The sequence below is a fragment of the Mytilus trossulus genome, chromosome 2 (genome assembly GCF_036588685.1).
Source record: "Mytilus trossulus isolate FHL-02 chromosome 2, PNRI_Mtr1.1.1.hap1, whole genome shotgun sequence".
In the NCBI taxonomy this organism is placed as follows: Eukaryota; Metazoa; Mollusca; class Bivalvia; order Mytilida; family Mytilidae; genus Mytilus; species Mytilus trossulus.
This window is the reverse complement of record NC_086374.1, coordinates 84,725,375-84,745,329: the sequence shown is the minus strand read 5'-3', so window position 1 is coordinate 84,745,329 and position 19,955 is coordinate 84,725,375. Positions and strand designations below refer to the sequence as shown.

General features: G+C 30.7%; 1 protein-coding gene across 4 annotated transcripts in view; it reads right to left on the bottom strand.

The window, feature by feature from the left end:
- The window catches only part of LOC134708204 (GTPase-activating Rap/Ran-GAP domain-like protein 3), a 200,198-nt gene that overhangs the window by 29,759 nt on the left and 150,484 nt on the right, over window positions 1–19,955 (bottom strand). For all 4 annotated transcript variants that reach the window (XM_063568557.1, XM_063568556.1, XM_063568558.1 and 1 more), the window contains exon 3: window positions 5,710–5,787. In XM_063568557.1, coding sequence (XP_063424627.1) covers window positions 5,710–5,787 — 78 coding nt within the window. The remainder of the gene's footprint in view (window positions 1–5,709; window positions 5,788–19,955) is intronic.

Below are 19,955 nucleotides of genomic sequence, written 5' to 3'. Positions count from 1 at the left end.
ACAAATGTAAAATTGTAGAATAATGGGCAAGTACATAATTATCTCTTTTTTTATTTTTTTTGTAATCGGGTGAAATAACCATCCATCCGTATTAGCAGATGAATCAAATTGTCACTAAAAATAGAACACTTCCTTTCGTCTTTTTTTCAAGCTAAAGTATCACAGTGGTTTTTCATTCAATGTCGATTTCTTGACTCGTCACTTTCCCTCAAAGTTAAGAGTTTGATTGGGAATTTTAATATAGTTATAGTTTTTGTGTTAACATTTCATAACTATGATTATAGTCATATTTAGCTGCAGTATAACAACAAATTAGGGTCTGATCGTCAATCTTAAAAAAAAAATTTTGTATTCGGCACGAAATAGTTAAAGGGCCCGGTAAACGTCCACTCGTCATTTCCCAGTTTCTTAGCATCATCTAAAACAATATTATCTGACATTGACATACAATTTTAAATATCATTAATACTGAATTGTTCCTACACAGTGCATGCCAAATGTTTGTTAATTTGATGAATTAACTACCACACAGCAATATGCTTTATTCAGTTCATGTATTTATTTACTCACTTCCTGGTACAAATGCCATTCTGTATAATTCTTTAAAGGTTTCACTGTGAACATTTATATTTGTTAGAGACATAAGATATCCCGTGGCCAAAAAAAACAAACATGTCAGCAAAATGATTTGTACAAAATGGCTATACAACTTTAATGCATTCTCTTTTTGAAGACTTGCTTAAAAATGGTAATTTTAATTTTCATTGTGACATAGTTATCCGGTACTCCTTTGGTCACTAAATATAAAATTGAGAATGAAAATGGGGAATTGTCAAATGGACATCAACCCGATCAAATAGCAGAACACAACCAGATTCTACAAATGGATCTTCAACATACATTGTAGCTAGACAATCCAGCACCCGATGGCGGGCTTCAGCTGGCCCATAAACAACAATGTGTATAGTTCAGTGAAAATAAACGTCATACATATTAATGAAATAAAATTAAAAATCAGACAAGCCTTGGGACAGGCGGCGCAAAAAAAAAACCACGGGGTTCCACATGTTTAGTGAGATCCCAATCCTATAGTCTAACTATCGTGTACTCTTGAAATAATGAGATGTAATGTATATTTCTAGGAGACTGGAACTCTAAAACAAGGTACAGTAGTTCCATTCTACATACGTATAGGTATCATTCACTTTGGAAAAGAAACCTAGTACATTGATTAGCTACAAAGTTACATTGCTTTGACCTGACATCATATCAAGACGATATTGAACATCAATCTTTATTGGTATAATGTATCGATAATGGGTGAATCAAATATTATACTTCGAGTATCTTGCATTCTGTATTACTTAGAAAAGTTTTACAATGTGAACTTACCGTACTACTAATCCTATCAAGATAATTTTTAATTAAACGAGCTACTATTTGTTAAACGATTTTCAACAGAAAATCGATCGTCTTTTCACATTTCGCTGCAATTCAAACATGTAAAATAATCAAATGAATGTGTAAGGCCACTTTAAATTCCTTTCGTGTAGTCGGTCTTTTACAACAAGTTTGTTTACGAATTTTGACTATTTGACATTTTATGTCGAAGAACTTTGACGGGTTTCATCAAAACACAAAAACAAGCTATAAAACTGAAAAAATGTTTTCAAAGATGATTTTTGGAAAGGTCAATTCAATCATTGTTAAGGATATTTTCTATTTAAAGGAAACGATGAAATTGTAAACAACTCTCGTTTTTGCCATCACAATAATTTCTAAATTTGGCTGATCATAAAATAATGTATGCAAGACATTTCATTGCATGTACATGTTATTATTTCGTCTTAAAAATTTCCTGCGGATATTGCTGAACGTAAGAAAAGACATATTGTGTCATAAAAATTGAGATGGTCAATAAATAATGTACTATAGTAATTTACAACAAGTTGTCTTAGCGGTTTTAAAATTATCTATGGATTTTTTTAAATATATATTTTTCTTTCAAATAGGATATTAATGCATCACGTAGGTGGTTGATTTACAGTTCCTATACATATATATCAAAAGAGGCGAAATATACCAAAGTGAAGGTTAATTCAAACTCATTAATCGAAAATAAACAGTAAACGTCATGGCAAAAAAAATAAAGACCTACAGACAAGCTCGTGTAAACAAAACCGACATAAAAAAATAAAAACTGAGCAACATGTATCAGATGGAAAAAAGGGGTTTTCAAATTATAAATTATAGAACCTGAAAATCTTTCTGAATGCATTGATATCTTTAAAGACATGAGAAGAATATTTCGACACAAATGCATGTGTCATTCCCATATCATTTGATGATAGAAATATATATAGAGTATATGTACAAACTCACTTTGTTGAATTTGTCAAGTGTGATACAATGTTGTTGAATGTGTGGAATTGAATTAGGAAAATACCCTTGAAACAAAGATATAATATGTAAGATAACATACTGATAAAGTGAACCATAAGAAAGACTAGGGGGCACAGTGATTAAGTTAGATTTTAATATATGGAGAAGAATAACAGATTCATATAAAAAAAATCCAATAGAATTGTCGAAGACATTCAAAGTCCGAGAGAAAACAAAATAAAACAACTAAAAGACTAGGGGGCACAGTGATTAAGTTAGATTTTAATATATGGAGAAGAATAACAGATTCATATAAAAAAAATCCAATAGAATTGTCGAAGACATTCAAAGTCCGAGAGAAAACAAAATAAAACAACTGGATTTCGAATTCACAACATCAATATTGACATGCTACTTATACAGTAGTTAAAATATTTAGCCTACATAGCTTCAGAGGCCCAACGCTGACATTGTACATGTGCATGTTGAAAATTTGTTCTCACATATAGTACATATATATTTTAGAGTAGATTACCTTAGCCGTATTTGGCACCACTTTGTGGAATTTTGGATCCTCAATGCTCTTCAATTTTGTATTTATTTGGCTTTTTAACTATTTCGATCTGAGCGTCACTGATGAGTCTTATGTAGACGAAACACGCGTCTGGCGTATAAAATTATAATCCTGGTACTTTTGATAACTATTTACACCACTGGGTCGATGCCACTGCTGGTGGACGTTTCGTCCCCGAGGGTATCACCAGCCCAGTAGTCAGCACTTCGGTGTTGACATGAATATGAATTATATGGTCATTTTTATAATTTTTCTGTTTACAAAACTTTGATTTTTTCGAAAAACTAAGGATTTTCTTACCCCAGGAGTAGATTACCTTAGCCGTATTTGGCACCACTTTTTGGAATTTTGGATCCTCAATGCTCTTCAACTTTGTATTTATTGGGCTTTTTAACTATTTCGATCTGAGCGTCACTGATGAGTCTTATGTAGACGAAACGCGCGTCTGGTGTATAAAATTATAATCCTGGTACTTTTGATAACTAAATAGAACCTCCTATTATAGCTATAAATTTCCGTCGCGTCTACTTGCACATTGAATGTATTCATGAAAGTGAAGTTCTCCAAATTCTAAAGTATTTTTGAAATTCTGACATGTCAAAATATTTGTGATATATTTTAAGATATAAAACTATATCAGTGTCAAATTTCAGTGAATGAGTGAATGACGTTTTATGTTAGTTCTCGGCAAGAAACTGGCATGGTTTTAGACATGGAATAAGTATATATGCTAATTCTTCCAAGCAGATATATTGCAATCAATATATATATATATATATATAACAAGTCAAAAAGGGTACAACATCACCATAAAATAACTATAAAATATGCAAATATTAGATATTTCGGATAACAGATATCCTTCTTCAATAATAGCACGATGTCAAATGAATCATGTCAATTCAAATTGAGACTCTATCAAAATCTTGATTTATACAATTTAAGCGGACGCTGGAACAATTTTAAAATTTCCAAACACACCGCAAAGACTACAGAAATATGCCAAAAATAAAAATAGTTATTTACGATGTGAAATGGCACAACTTTAGATTTCCAAAGGATGTGACAGTTGAGATGTAATAACTGCATTGAGGGCAGTCCTCAAACAAAATAATCAAAATAATCAAAAATGTCCTTACCGATCCAGGATGGTATAAATTAGACAACGGTAGGGCAATTACAACGGAAACTACATATTAAAGCATTCCAAACGAATAGCAGTCTAATAGTGATTGAAAAAATAAGTTTTGTATAATGAGGTAAAATAATTGAACGTGGCAACGTACTTATACATCTCCCCGAATCGATGAAAACCTGTAATTTAAACGGTTATTTTAAAAATAATTTCGAACTGTAAAGCCAGTACTAAATCCGGCGTTGTTTGAAACAGGTGGTCACAGGAAAATGAGGGACTCGTTCTATGTTTTTTCATTTATGCCCTCTATATATATATTCCTAAGATTGAATAAATACACGTAGATTGATTACATTCTGTCATTCAAAATGTTGTCGTATTTTTCTAGTAAACCCACAGGTTTTTCTATAGTATTGTAATGCTGTCAGTTTTTCTAGCACATATTAAGTAATTCTTATTATAAGTTGATTTTACCAAATAATGGTTGACCTTGAGAATTCGCTATTTTTGAAGAATCAGTTACATTATATAAGAAATTTATCTAAATTCAATGGTTATTTTTCTCTAAATGTCTCTTAACCATTGAGAAAATACTTGAATAGGTCGCAAAACGTGTTTTGTTTAATAGAACACCCACATAATACTATCATTCAAAGACTATCAGCGTATAATAGCCTAAGGCAGACCAATTAATATAAATGAAACAAGAAGATGAATGCCATTGTTACTATTGAGAGCATAACCTTTCAGATTGGTTTTAAAAACAATGAGGTCTATTCTGGTGGGATTTGACTATTCAAAATAACATAGCTATCAAATGATTTTTTATGGAACAAGCTTTTTTTCCATTATAAGCACATGCTGTCAAAGTGTTTATCAAAATATGTGCACGATTTTTTAAGTTTTACTCGGGGTATACAGCTGGTATCCCAAGGAAGCCCATTAGAAATTGACAAAATGAAACGCTATCAACCAACTGCAATAATGTGAAACAAATGCCATATCCCTGACTTTGTACAGCAGCCTTTTACAGTAGAAAAACAAAAAATCGTGTTTTGACTTTCAAGAATCTTTGGCTTATATTGCTATTGGGTTGCTGTTTGATTGACGTATATCTTTTTTTTGTCATCAGTTTTGTTCAAAACAAAAACTGTGTATACTGGTCAAGTATGGCGAAAACTAAACCCGTTAAAATCTAAATCTTGTAACAATCATATGTAGGGGCACAACATAAAACTTCGATAACATATATCATATTTTGAACAATTTTTTTTCACCAGTATAATAAAAAAAAAGGCTTACATTTTAAGTTCCTGATTTGTTTCTAAATCTGTCAGTATGTTTCATACGTCTTGTGCGTGTCACTCATTTTAAGTTTAGTTTCCACTCGGAATAGTTTCACTTATGAGTCTTTAGAAGTCTTTTGTTGTCGAAAGGCGCGTCTTACACATTTGGCATCTTTGATTATATTTTTTTTAGTTGATGTTGGCTATCAACACGTATTAAAATAATGATTCTCTCTTAAACATGTTCTCAATATCTTGTTCCTACTATACATATGTTTATTTCTAATTGTGAAGACGTTCTTCTAGAGTACCTGTATAACAGATGGACTTACCTCATCGCCATCATGTTCACCAGTTTCTACTCGGAATCTTCCTGCTGTGTTCGTTCCCTCTCCATCCTCAGAATATAACTGACAAAATAAATACAACACATTATATAAATACTGTCAAAATTCAACCACTTATAATAACTATGAGGGAACACACAAAATTATTAAAAAGACTAAAAAAACATATAGCACTCAATCTATTTTGAACTTTATAGAAATGCCAAATCACATTGATCTGTGCTACAACAAATACAAAAGCTTAAAATGAACGATATTTACTTCTAAAAGATGGCATATACAAATGTATATAGTATTGTCGTTTTATCAAAATAGGACAAAACAAAATATTGAGAAAGATTTTCTGGTGATATTGAAATAATGTCTCATTATATTCGTATATTGCCACTTTTTTAAATGGCATATAGAAATGTATAGACTAAGTGATATATCGTCTCAGAAAAAAGTTAATGTAGGACAAAACAGAATGCATAGAAAAAAATAGTGTGTCTGGTGTAATGAGATAATGTCTTCGTGTACTCATATAAATAAAGTAAAGTTAGGACAAACAAAAATGTTGAAAACAGATTTCGAGTATCTGTTGATTATCATTATTACTCATTTATTCTCACATATCCTCAGATATACATTTTAACAGATGTCATATTCAAATGCATAAATTTGTAATATTACATCACAAAATGTTACAGTAGGACCATAAAAAATGCAATATGTTATGCAGTTCTCTGATTGGATATTATACTGTTACATGTCAACAAGATAAGGTTTTCAAAAACTCAGAGGCGACATAAATGGGACAACATTATAGTTAATTCATTGACTTTTTACATCTCGTACTTCAAACGTTGCTTAGTTTTGGCCCTGTACCTTTTTTAAAGCCTGGATCTGCATTTGAATATTTAACTCCGAGATGTGAATCGACTACAACAAACATTCTCATGAAAATTTACAAGTATAAATTATAAAAACAACAATATGCTTTATTTGAAAACAAAGAACAAATGTAAATTTAAACATTTATTTACATCAAACTTCAATTAGTAGCCGCATGTTCTAACAAATATATTCTATGCATATATTTTACATGTTTGCAAAGGAGCTATTGTTTTTGGTAATTTAGCTGATGCACGTAATTAGAACGCAAATGCAAAATATTTACACGTGAATAAACAGACTAATTTCAAACGACCGAAGTCGATCTTCTAGTGTTCTCCTAGTTGTATTATTATATGAGGCATAACACTGGTACCGTTAATGTAATCCGATTTTTCTAATGGTTATTTTTCTTCATTTCTTTTTTATCGGCCCACCGTTTTTGGCTGTTGTTAAATTAAGAAATTTGCGCCGTATTGTACATCTAAAAGTGCCTATTAACCTGTTATGTAGAGAAGAGATTGTTAGACTGTGGTATTAAGCTAATTATATTTGATTTCATTCATGATTTGGAGAGCAAAAGACTTCTGATTTTCTGCAATCCAATTAAAACAAAATGTCCTGATACCTAAAATAATTTGATGTACCTGATGTGCAATTCAAAATGTATTTCTCGTCAGTTGTTTTCCAAACAAAATATTGGAGTTTTTAGTTCAAGAAGCCATATTGCCCTGTCTTCTCCTGTTGAATTTTGTAACGCTAAGTAAAGACCCTGACCATCCTTTACATTCAAATTGCCTTATTTTAAGCTTCAAAATATTTTAATTTGTTTTATCGCTAGGCAATAGGACTATTTCCCAGATGATATCTAAGCTAGCGAAACGTTGTTGAAGTTAATTGAATTCAAGTTTTCTTAGTTTTAAGACAAATGGCTGTGTCGTGGATACTTAAAGAAGGAAACTCATATGATTTTTTGAAATACTTTGGCGTTTGAGTCTCATGAAAATATTACAATAGCTGTATTTGGCAAAACTTTTTAGGGATGTTGGTACTCAATATTCTTCAATTTGTACTTTTTGTCTTCTTTTTTTGTTTACTGATAGTAATACGTTTAGACTTACAGTTAGCTGCATGATTATGAAACGAAATAGATACTGCACAAAAAGATTATTTTACCATATTCGTAACTTCTAGTTTATCAAAGAACATTAACAGAACAAAATTTGACGACAACAGACTGGAATTAGAAATGTTATCTGCTACTAATTAGTATATTTTTGTATTAATAGATTTTATTCAATTCAAAGCTTTTATCAACCTTCTAAATCAAAACACTGCATAAAACAAAAATGAATAAAACATAAACGACTTCTATATAAAGAAACAACCTGATGAAATCGATTCCCTCTAGCCTGTTGATAGTTTATTTCTTTCTTCATTAAGATTTTTAAACGAATCAACAGGAATCTAAGACATTTTCTAAAAAAGGAAAGTCGTGTAGTTACCTATAATCAACCAAGTAAATATAATGTCCGTAACCCATTGTTCACGATATACAAATCTCTACAGTGTTCTTATAAAATACTTAATTTTCTATATTTGCATGCAAATTTCAAAGATAAAGTAAGCCTAGTTCTCTCCGAAGATGAAAAGAGATTTATATATTTTCTACAGCAACCTAATTCTTATGTTTTTTTTCATTGCATTTGTTACGCACAAGTCATTTTAAGCTCAACTTAAAAATATAAAAATGTTGGTTGCATAAAGGTATTGGTGTACTGCTGAACTGTAGTACTAAAAAATGTATAATAGTGTATTAAAATTTTAAACTAAATGAAATTGAGTTTATTATTCAATTTGAAAAAACAACATGTGGTTTCATTTTCAATAAGACAATCTTTTTCGGCTGACCAAATAACGTAAAAGTTATTAATTATAGGTCACAGAACGGCCTTTAACAATGAACAAAACCCAAAACACATAGCGAGATATACAGTTACCAGCATATTAAATAAAAGTTCAATATTCAATTAGATATAAAAATATGGCAACAGTAGTATATCCGTGATGAAAATCCATAAAATTGATTGAGAGAAAACAAATTCGGGTTGCGAACTTAAACAGAGGGAAACACTTCAAACTATAAGAGGAAAACAAAGGAACAATAGACAAAATTCTATAAAAATATGGAAATCACTTTTCGACATTGAAATTAGTCCATATCGCAAAGGCAGATATAAAAAATCCCTAACATGACAAAATGTAGAATGAGAAATTCTTTTTGTCATCGAAATATTTTACGCCAATGTACCACGTGAAGAACATTTTAACAACACGTGTCGTGTTTACGGAAGCTGGCATCACAGTGACCTCAATTTTAATGTGGGATAAACAGAAATTATTATTCTAAAACGTAATACACAGTGACCACAAATTTAATGCGTAATACACGGTGATCATAATTCCCTTACTAATTCTTTTATCATTTCAAAATTTCATGTTAAAGGAATAATTTGAAATGTGATCCTACGCATTTTTTCGAATAGCGTGCTTAAAGAAAAATCCATATTAAATTGTGCGTGCATCTATGTATATGACGCCGCTTAATGAAATGTAAATGTTGTATGTCATTAGAATTCATAAGGCAATTACAAAAAAACACAATAGTTTTATAATCAAAAACGAAAACAAAGGAACTGTACCTTTTGGATTTTCGTCGTTAACTTATGGGATTATTAGATGATAAGTTGACAGAATTGATGGTTATAAAAAAAACATAGAATAAGAAGATGAAATAGCTTGTGACATCATAGTATATATAAGCTTAAAAACAGATATAAAGTCCTTTTAATGGAATGAGTCATACATCTTTTCTATCGGATTACAGACAATGCTGAAGGTTAGATGGACAGTAAAATTATATAAATCACTATATGTCTTACAGTGTAATGGTCAATTTTCACTGTTGAAAACATTGAGTTCGGTTTACAGATAATGTCAACAAACACTTTATCTTAGCAAATGGAGATCCTGTTGACAAATTATGCGGGGGATATTCTAATTGCTTCAGGCTTTTCGTAATCTCAAATGAATAAGACGAACAAACTAATATTTTATATATAACGAGAAAATTCCCATGGAATGTCCGTTGTTATAAATTGTAGGAGTTATTGGAATGAAAAATAGAAAAATTTGATATAGTGTAGAAAAGTTTATTATCGGATAGTAACATATGATACCACTGTTGTTAGTTTTAACAAATCAGAGCCAAGTAATTATTAAGGAATCACAACAAAATGAGGAAGTACACGATTAAACTATTTCGTTACATTTAATTGAAGAAATAAATAAACAGTAAACATGCCTTAAATTTTCATAACAGTGATTAAAGCATTAAAATCATTTGATTCATTAGATTTTCACCACATAACTTGGTCTGCTCAGGTTTGATAAATTGGTATAAAATTCGAGTTTTAATAAAGCACAATGCTACATGCTACCCAGTTTTCTTATAACTAAATTACCATACGACACATGCATAACGCATTTATGAATTTTCACATTAATCCATGTTATAAGTTATTTCCATCTAATTGGGATCCGTTAAAAAAGATTGGAGGAAGGGGATTTGCGTCGACAAATTTCATCGTATGCAGTAATTGTTAAGTCCATGTTTTGCAACTTTACACTCTATAGACCAATATGATCTCTACGTAAAGATAGATGGATTCAATTTACCATGAGATATTCGTTACGTCACGTCAAACTGAAACTGTTCCAATTCACTCTTCAGACTAGTGATTTTCAATGTTTTGACATTGCTCGTTGTGAGCAAACTACCCGAAAGCAACTTGACATAATGGTGATGACATGTTGAAAGGATCACATATAGATTATTTTCTTTGAATACACAATATATTCTATCAATTTCCTGCTAAGCTTTATATTATCATATCTCCTCATACATATTGGGTAAATACAGGCAACAGTAGTACATGTATACCGCTGTTCAAAACTCATATATCCATGGACAAAAACAAAATCGTGGTAACAAACTAAAACCAAGGGAAACGCATTAAATATAAAAGGAGAACAACGACACAACATTGAAATGTAACACACACAGAAACGGACCAAGCATCAGACAAAATCCCACGAGAATAACAAATATAACATCAAAACCAATTCAAATACATGAATTTGGGATAGACGACCGTCTTATTTTAATATTGGGTAAAGTCATAATCATCAACTTTTTTGTATTCTTGTTTTTGTTTTGCCTATATGCTTGTATAGCTTGTGTGCTTGTATGCTAAGGAAGCTTGTGTTTATTTGCATTAATAAACCCCTTAATTCTGAAATAATAGGACTAGTGATGCATTTTTATTTTATTTGTTGACATATTAGTGAGTTTTCATAATGGTTAAGATTGTAAAATATGTTGACTACTGTTTTTCTGTTTTTGGCATTTTTAACTATTATGTCATGTTGTGTTGTCAATGTAGTTGCATTTAACACAAATGTTATACAAGTGAGAGGTTAAGCTATTTATTAACCAATGTTAAATCTACCAATTTCTTTGTTTTTTTGTTTTTTTCTATGAGGAAAACTTCTATTTTCTTGCAATACATTGACTCATTAGGCATTTTACTTGACCCATAACATTTATTTTGCACTGCTACTTTTGCATAGGTACTATTTCTGCACTTAAAATTTGTAGTACTGCAAATTTACTTTTGATATTTGGTACTATTTCTTTACTTTCAAATTATTGTACTATTTGCGTACCTGTATTTTACATTACTTGATTTGTACTTAACATTTTGTTACAGAAATAATACCAAAGGCGATCACAATATTCCAGGTTTGAAAATCATAATTTAAAGAGATTTGATTTTGACATACTTTCAAAATGCTAAAAATGTTACGAAGTAACCTAAAATATGTAGTACTTAAAGTTTCAAGTACAATTCAAGTACTGTAAAATACAGGTACCTAAATATTACAATAATTTTGAAGTAACAAAAAAGTACTGAACATTACAAGTAGATTTTCAGTACTACAGATTTTTGGTACAGAAATAGTACCTATGCAAAAGTAGCTGTGTACAACATTCTGTTGATATAAGTAGCAACTATAATCAAAACAAAAGTTTAACCTGAAAATTTATAACTAATACATTTTAAAGCACATTGTTAATTGTACTCATTTGGTATCTTAACATTATCCAGTGACTGTAAATAAAACGTTTAAATCAAAACTAAACATAACTATTATATCTGTCAATAGCATCAAATTCTATAATTAACAAACTTTTATGAAATAAGACATTCATAGACAAGGCTCCATTTTTTTCAACACCAAATCATGCAGTATTAGGGGGAAACTACAGATCCATAGTACGCCGACCAAGCATCTTTTGTGTTCCGGGTTTAGGGACAAACAATTTTTGTATATACGGCAATCAAGAGCGGTTTTTATTAAATGCACGTTTGAATTTTACCTATTCCGATTTCCTTTTGAAACGTTTTTTTTTTACTCGATTTAGAATCAACCACTTTGTTAAAATCATGCCTAAGCCCACACACTCACATGCAAAATATGACTGGTAAGTGTCTAATATGATTTTGGGTTGTTTCCTCACTGTGGCTTATCTAACTACTTCCCCGTTTATTTATATTTCAGGCAATCAGGTACATGCTTTACTTGTACTTGACCTGTCTAGACTAATTTAACAGAGTTTTCAAGTTTCATATTCAGAATTATCTATTATGTAATAGTTTGGTATTTTTGAAACAAACGGAAATAGTGAACAATCTTTCCAACAGAATTTTAGAATATAATGATACATCCTGAATTTATTAATTGTTGTCCTTTGTGAGGATGGCTCAATTCTTCATTTAGGAAAAACTAAAATAACGCAGATATCGAACTTCAAGAAAAATGCAAACCTGAAAATCCCTTTAGCAAATTGCACAATCAAAAACTCTTACACTTCAAACAAATGGATATCTACTGTCATGTTCCTGAATTAAAACAGGATTGTCCTTAAGAAGAAAATGGTGGATTAAACCTGGTTTTATAGCTAGTTAAACATCTCACTTGTATAACAATCATATTTGATATACTAATAAAAGTATGATGCTGTTGTTGCTTTTATAACAATTGAAATTATTCCATTATACTGATAACAGAGTGTGAACCAAATTTAAATTAATGCATTCTGTGTAATATTTTCAAAAGTATAATGCAACACGACGTGATCGGTTGAAATGACCCTACAATGGATATTCAACCAATGACGTGACTTTATTGTCATGTGAAACTTTATTGCCCATTATGTTCTGAGATGGCCAATTACAGATATATGGTAAACTTTGCTATTTCGAAAAGTGTTTGTTTAATGGTTTTATGAATCGTCAGCTATGTAATTTTTGTAAGTAAACAAATATCGTTTTTTTTCGATAAAAGATAACTGGAAGTTTGCATTGTTGCTTAGAGGGTATAGGGTATAGGGAGAACAATTCTTTATTATTTGGAGGCGCCGTCTGTTCGCACAGCTTTCTAGCATCTAAATATAGAATTAAATAAACCCCATTCAATTCGAAAATGAACTCAGGTGATCCAAATTGTTCTTCTAGTTGCAAACTTTCTGATGGGAAATGGAAAGTAAATAACTGATTGGAAATGGCAGGAATAGCAGAATTTTATGTAACTGTCATACAAGTGAGAGGTTTAAATAGTTTTAAAACTAGATTTAATCTAACATTTTCTAAATAAAAAATGCCTGTACCAAGTCAGGAATATGACAGTTGTTATCCATTCGTTTGATTTGTGTTAGCTTTTTGATTTTTAAGTTCGATTAAGCACTTTCCTTTTTGAATTTTCCATGTTGGTGGTTTTGCATGTTACTGGGACAAATTTGTGATCATTTACTACACATGTATTAAAACATTGATAAAAACCTGTTCGTTTTGTAAGTCATTTCAAGTCATCATTTCCTACAAAGAAAGGCAGTTACAAGTATTTGTACCACTTATAATTTCCGTTATATCCAGACGATAAGCTTTAAGTTCGTATATGACTGTCGTTGCCTTCATATTAAGTTTCCTTACTGCTCCATGTGGAAGTATTTTGTAAAGAGGGTTAATGGTTTAAACATAATCAACGTGCTGTATTATCGTGTCATGTAACAATTACTGCATCAATAGCATCTGGTTTGCAAACACAGAATAATCATCTACTGTATTAAAAAACTAAATAAAGTCATGTTCGGTCAAATAACGAGTTCTTTCTAGAACAATATATATTTGATGCGTGCGGTATTAACTAATGACTTAATATGGTCTCAAAGTCCTGGAACTACTAGACCACAATTTTAAGTTGTACCAAGATCAATTTCGTCGTTGTATTAAAGTACAATAAAGGTAAAGTTGTTTTGAAATCAGTAATAATAATATTGCAACGATTTGTCTTCAGCAGATAGTGTACATATGGTCTGCTTCATAATATTAGTAAGAGTCTACAACGAAATTTTATAGAGAAATGTTACAATGAACGATTGAGTGGCACTAGCCAGATATTCCTATAGTAGATAAAGGCAACAGTAAAATACCGCTGTTCGAAAGTCACAAATCGATTGAGAGAAAACAAATCCGGGTTACAACCTAAAACTGAGGTCAACACATCAACTAAAAGCGAAAAACAACGAAACAACAGAAACACTGAAGTGCAACAAAAAAACAAAAACGACAATCCAACACACACAGAAACGAACTATAAGATAACAAACTGCCATTTGCGGCTAGCCAAAGCTCGTGCTTTTATGGCAACGCAAAATATAACAGTTCTAATATTTCTTGTTTAGAAAGTCAAAACAATGAATTGACCATTTTTTCACGGAACGGTTTCGTACTAAATCATGTAAATAAAAGTACAAAGTAAACGAAATATTCGAATAACAATTCAAATATCATTATTTGTTTTATCCATCATTATCAACAGATGGAAATGCCTGTACCAAGTCATAAATATGATAGCTGTTTTCCGATTGTTTGATGTGTTTGAGCTTTTGATTTTGCCATTTGATAAATGACTTGAATTTCCTTTTCAGTTTTTTTGTCTTTTTACTTTTATATATACGTGAAAACCGTTGGAACATTTCACAATAGACCTGCAGCCATTGTCATTTATTTGATAAAGATAAAGATAGATAAATGATATAATGGACAGGTGTAAACTGTGACAGAGTTAACATGTATGTAGTGCATGCGAGAACAGTAATACAATTGTATTATACTGATTGAAGAACAGATGACACTTCTCTTTTGTATGTCCTTTATTTGGTGCGAATTTGGCCAAAAGTTGGTAAATCGTTTAATAAGTAGGTCAATAGGCATTTATACAATTTTATATCGTACCCGTTTACAATTATCCGAAAATGGTTTTTTAGATTGATATGCACCTAGTAAATAGATTGAGTACGGATGCAGATATTTCTCGCTGCATTGAAGACCTGTGAATGACCTTCTACTGTTGTCTGTTCTATGGTCCGGTTGTTGTCTCTTTGACACATTCCCTATTTCCATTCTCAATTGTATGATGCTGAACATTTTGCTAATATGGTCTATCAGAATTTAAAAACTTTTTTTCTGAAAATGTGATAGCCTATAGTAAAACATGTCATTAGCGACACCCGAAAACAACAGTCTTAAGGATATTCGCTACTCTGTTTAAAAATAACAAGATTTATAAAAGTCTTTAATAAATTGATAGTTCATAAATAAAGAAACTAAAAAAAAGGAAAAAAATGGTGTGTCCGTGTGCTTTTTTTCGATATATAAACCATTGAAAATTGGGCGGGAAATAATTCTCTCTAGAATTTTCTTCATTTAACATTGGCACCTTTTTGTTGAAAAAAAACAAGGAAAAAAATAACAAAGATTTCATAAGATTTTGAAACATGGCTTTTAAAACTGTATGTAATAAAATATGAAAAGAAAAGTGGGAGGTTAGTGGGCAAAATGTTTTGATGTTAATACATGGATAAAAACAGAGGATTCCGAAACTCTGGGAAAAATTCAAAAAATAGAGGAGCAAACATCCTTAATAATGTCATTTACTCTTTTTGTTGATCCGCATGTCGGGTCGATTACAAATAACAGCAGCAGATCAGACGATTACCCTACCGACATAAACGGTCCTTGTATCTTTTGGAGTTGATGGGATTCTTTCCGGTTTATTGTTGCCAATTTGATAAGTGTTTTAATCGAAAATCTGTGTTACTCACTGTTGCCTATATTTATAACCAAACAATATTAAGTCTTCTTCTTAAAAAGAGTAAATACCAAATCAAAGTAATTATATCGTGAACCAAACCATAATGACTAGATTATGTATTGAGTACAACTCCTGGAATCAATCCAAAGTTTTAAAAATTACAATGAATCATAATTAGTTAATTATCATAACATTAATTGTAAGTATATTATTTGATCTATTATATATAATGACTTCAGTTTGCATACTAAAAAGATTTATCCTTCCGAACTGACTTTAAATAGTTCTAATTATTTATTATGATAACAACAAACACTGCCCCATTTACTGGATCATTATATCAATATATTTAACAAATAGTTGAATACCAAAGATTATGTAAAAAGATGATTTTTCTTTTCCTATTGTTAGCTATTTATTTTTCCCTTGAGACTATCTTATGGTGTTTTTATATCTCATCTTATTTGATTCGCATACGTATGTAACAACGATCTTGATTTTAACGAAAGAAATCTATGTATGCTCTACTGAATAGCTATTGCACCAGGTTTTGGATAACACAAACTAGTCAAAACATTTACTAAATTCTTTCATCAGTACAAGGACATCATTTGTAAATATGAATCAACATGCAGACATCATATACGTTAAGGTATGTCACATTCAATACTTCATGATAATATCCTTTACAAAACCCAAAAACATCGACATGCACCTCAAAAGCTAAACAAACCTTTAAATAGACTTATTCAGAAGGAATATACTGTTGTCAGGTCACTAAGAATGGCATATTTTGGTATTAATATTGATTGACTCGTAGGGTTCTTTGCATCGGATATAAACACGTTTACTCTAAAACAAGTTTTTGTCATGATACGGGGTTTGTTCTTCTCATATATGTTATGATGATTTGTATTATACCCTTAACGGGAGGAATTGTGCTTGATTTTCATATGATGAAGAAATACATATTAATCATTTTAATTGAGGTCTGGAGCTGGCATGTTAGTAACTTCTAGTAGTCCTTTGTTAATTTATGCATCATTGTCACTTTACTTAAAATTTTTGTTACCTATTCTGTTATTAAACTTGGATTTCCTTAAAACTCTCTTTTAGTAAAATGAATTCACATTACTATAACATGTATAAGACGTGGCACGGTACTTTTCTATCCCAAATTCATGTATTTGGTTTTGATGTTATATTTGTTATTCTCATCGGATTGTGTCTAATGCTTAGTCCGTTTCTGTGTGTGTTACATTTTAATGTTGTGTCGTTGTTCTATTATATTTAATGCGTTTCCCTCAGTAAGTTTGTTATCCCGATTTATTTTTTTGTCCATAGATTTATGAGTTTTGAACAGCGGTATAATACTGTTGCCTTTATTTTACTGTGCTTTTTGCTGTGTGTGTCCTTATTCTACACTGGCAAAAGTTAAAGGAGGAGTCATGAGATCTCATGTTTATCTTCTTCGCATTTTTGTGCTTGGTGCTTGTCATAAAACTGGAGTCTGTTATCTTTGTTAGTCTTGTATAGTTGTTTAAAAAAATTTAGTTCATTTATATGTTTCTGAGTTAAGTATGACGTTCATTTTCACTGAACTATTACACATGTTTTTTTTGCGCCAGCTGCGGTACGGAATTTTTCTAGCTGCATTTAACACCCTTAGACTGATTTCTGCTCTATGGTTGTTTTCTCTATGATATTTCATCATTTATATCCCAAATTTAGGTGGTTTTTAAACCAACAGTAATACTTAAAATAAAAATCGCTCATCGCGGCATAACGTTATATCCTTTTTTTTCGGGAACATTATTTAATAAACAAAAACACTACTCAATAAATTTCACGCGCTCTAAGCGTTTTTCTGGATATATCGTCATGTGGAATGATGATAGGCGAACACATGAAAGATAAAATATAAATGAAATAGAATTAAGCGCTTTTTGTTTAAAGGTCGCGACCCTATTTTTGTCTTTAATACAGTTTAGATTGTAAAAACTATTTGTGTATGTGCATGCCTTATCATCGGTTTCAATATGGTGCGTATATCCTAGCATCAACAATATCTAGATTTTTGCACAACAAGACGCATATTACGACTATAAATGTCTCTTCATGGATACTCGGGGCCAACACATTTGAAAGTTAAAAACGTATTAAAGCAAAATGAAAAACTATTAACCCAAAATGAAACTAGGTATTTCAATATTAATTTTTTATGGATAATCTCTTTGTTTTTACTGTCAATTAAATCTTCTGTTTATATCTTCTTTAGAAAGATTAATATTTTTACAGCAAGGTTGTCATGTTAAATTATCTTTTTTACATTCAAATAAAAAAAAAATTGTTGAAAAACACAATTTCAACAATCACGGCTTGTTTATGTTCGGTTTTATTTTCTGATCTATAATAGTTTTACTGTGGCAATATATTGTACCACATAGTATGAAAAATGAAGTTTTAGCGTGAAGGGTCTGTTTCAAAGACTAAATCATGTGACCGCGATAATTCAATATACTTGATATACAATGAGGTTGATATATAAGCTGTTAAATAGTGTTCCAAGGTATCTGATTGAGTAGCATTTATCTCTTGGTGCAAATGTACTGTCTAAAAAGTTGGTATTTGATAACGAATAAAATAAACAGTTTTTGTTACAATCTTATATTCGTTTTCTTCTTTCCGATCTATAGATGAATAATCACATTACAGATGATTTTTTTTATTTCTTCAAATATAAAACTATTTGACATTAGCTCCTTCTTACTATCAAATTGTTTTTTTAAATGGATGCTTGTTACATACTTAATTTGCTCTGACTTTTTTCGACGTCGCATAGTCAGGTATGTATAGGTTCTACTTGGGAAACTTCAGCTGTTGATAAATACTGTGAAAGTTTGTGTGTATTTACATACAATAATCTATAGTGAAAGACGTGCATAATGTCCAATCATAAAAATATAAACTGTTTAGTCCCTAAAAAAATCCGTGTGAGAAATTTTGCTTCTTTTTTTTGCTAAAAATGAGCAATTTGGGGTACTCGGTGTAATTTGGGTACTTTGACGTTATATTGGAGTGTGATAATCCATCACTTTATGAGAGAGAAACAGTTAAGTGGAAATTTGCTGTATTCAACAAAGGGTAACTATATATAAGCTCTAATTCATCCCAAGTCAATACAAGTTATGAATAAATTAAACAGAGATTATAAACGATTTGCCATCACCATTTAGACTACATATTTCAAAAGAAACAGGTGAATCAATAAAAGATACTATGTAAAGATAAGATGCTACTTAGATACCGACAATATAAGTAATTTATTTGTCAATATATACACCTCTTTAACCACTACCATAACTATACTGTCTAACACCAGTACTTTTTCAACAACAACAATCAAAATCAATTATGAATGTGTTTTGCGTGATGTATATATATCAGACTCAGATTTAGATCAACATGAATGATTTTACTTTCTCCCCCCCCCCCCCCCTTTTCCCCCCAAAAAAAAATCATATTGTAAAAATAAAATATATAATGACATAATTAAAACTGAAAAACGTAGGTTCTAAATTACCAGTAGAATATGAAGTGGAGAGGGTACTGTGTGTATTTAAGGTACTTGCTTAATTTAAAGAAAACTATGAAACAATACGTTGCTCTTAATGTCTTTAAACTCGATTCCTACATTGCTGTTTATATTTCAATCTTTATTTTCTGATATTGTATTTTTAAAGTAGCTTCATATTCAATTTTCAAACGTTAAGGAAGATGGAGTAACAACATTAAAACACTCAACATATGTAAGACGCATGGCAGTTGTTTACAAAAATACGTCTTTATACAAAATGATATGTGCGAAACATATTAAATATATGGGATACCATCTATAACAATGTTGGCTATTTCTAAAGTTATCTATAGTTAAGGGTGCTTATAACCTTGGCTTGCTTAGTGTGTTTATCGTTGTACGTTTCAATACTTACTTTCATTTATATCGCTGTTGAGGGGACGAGATAATTGAAGCTTATTAAACAAGCAATCAATCAATTGTTTAAGTTGTTTTTGTATGA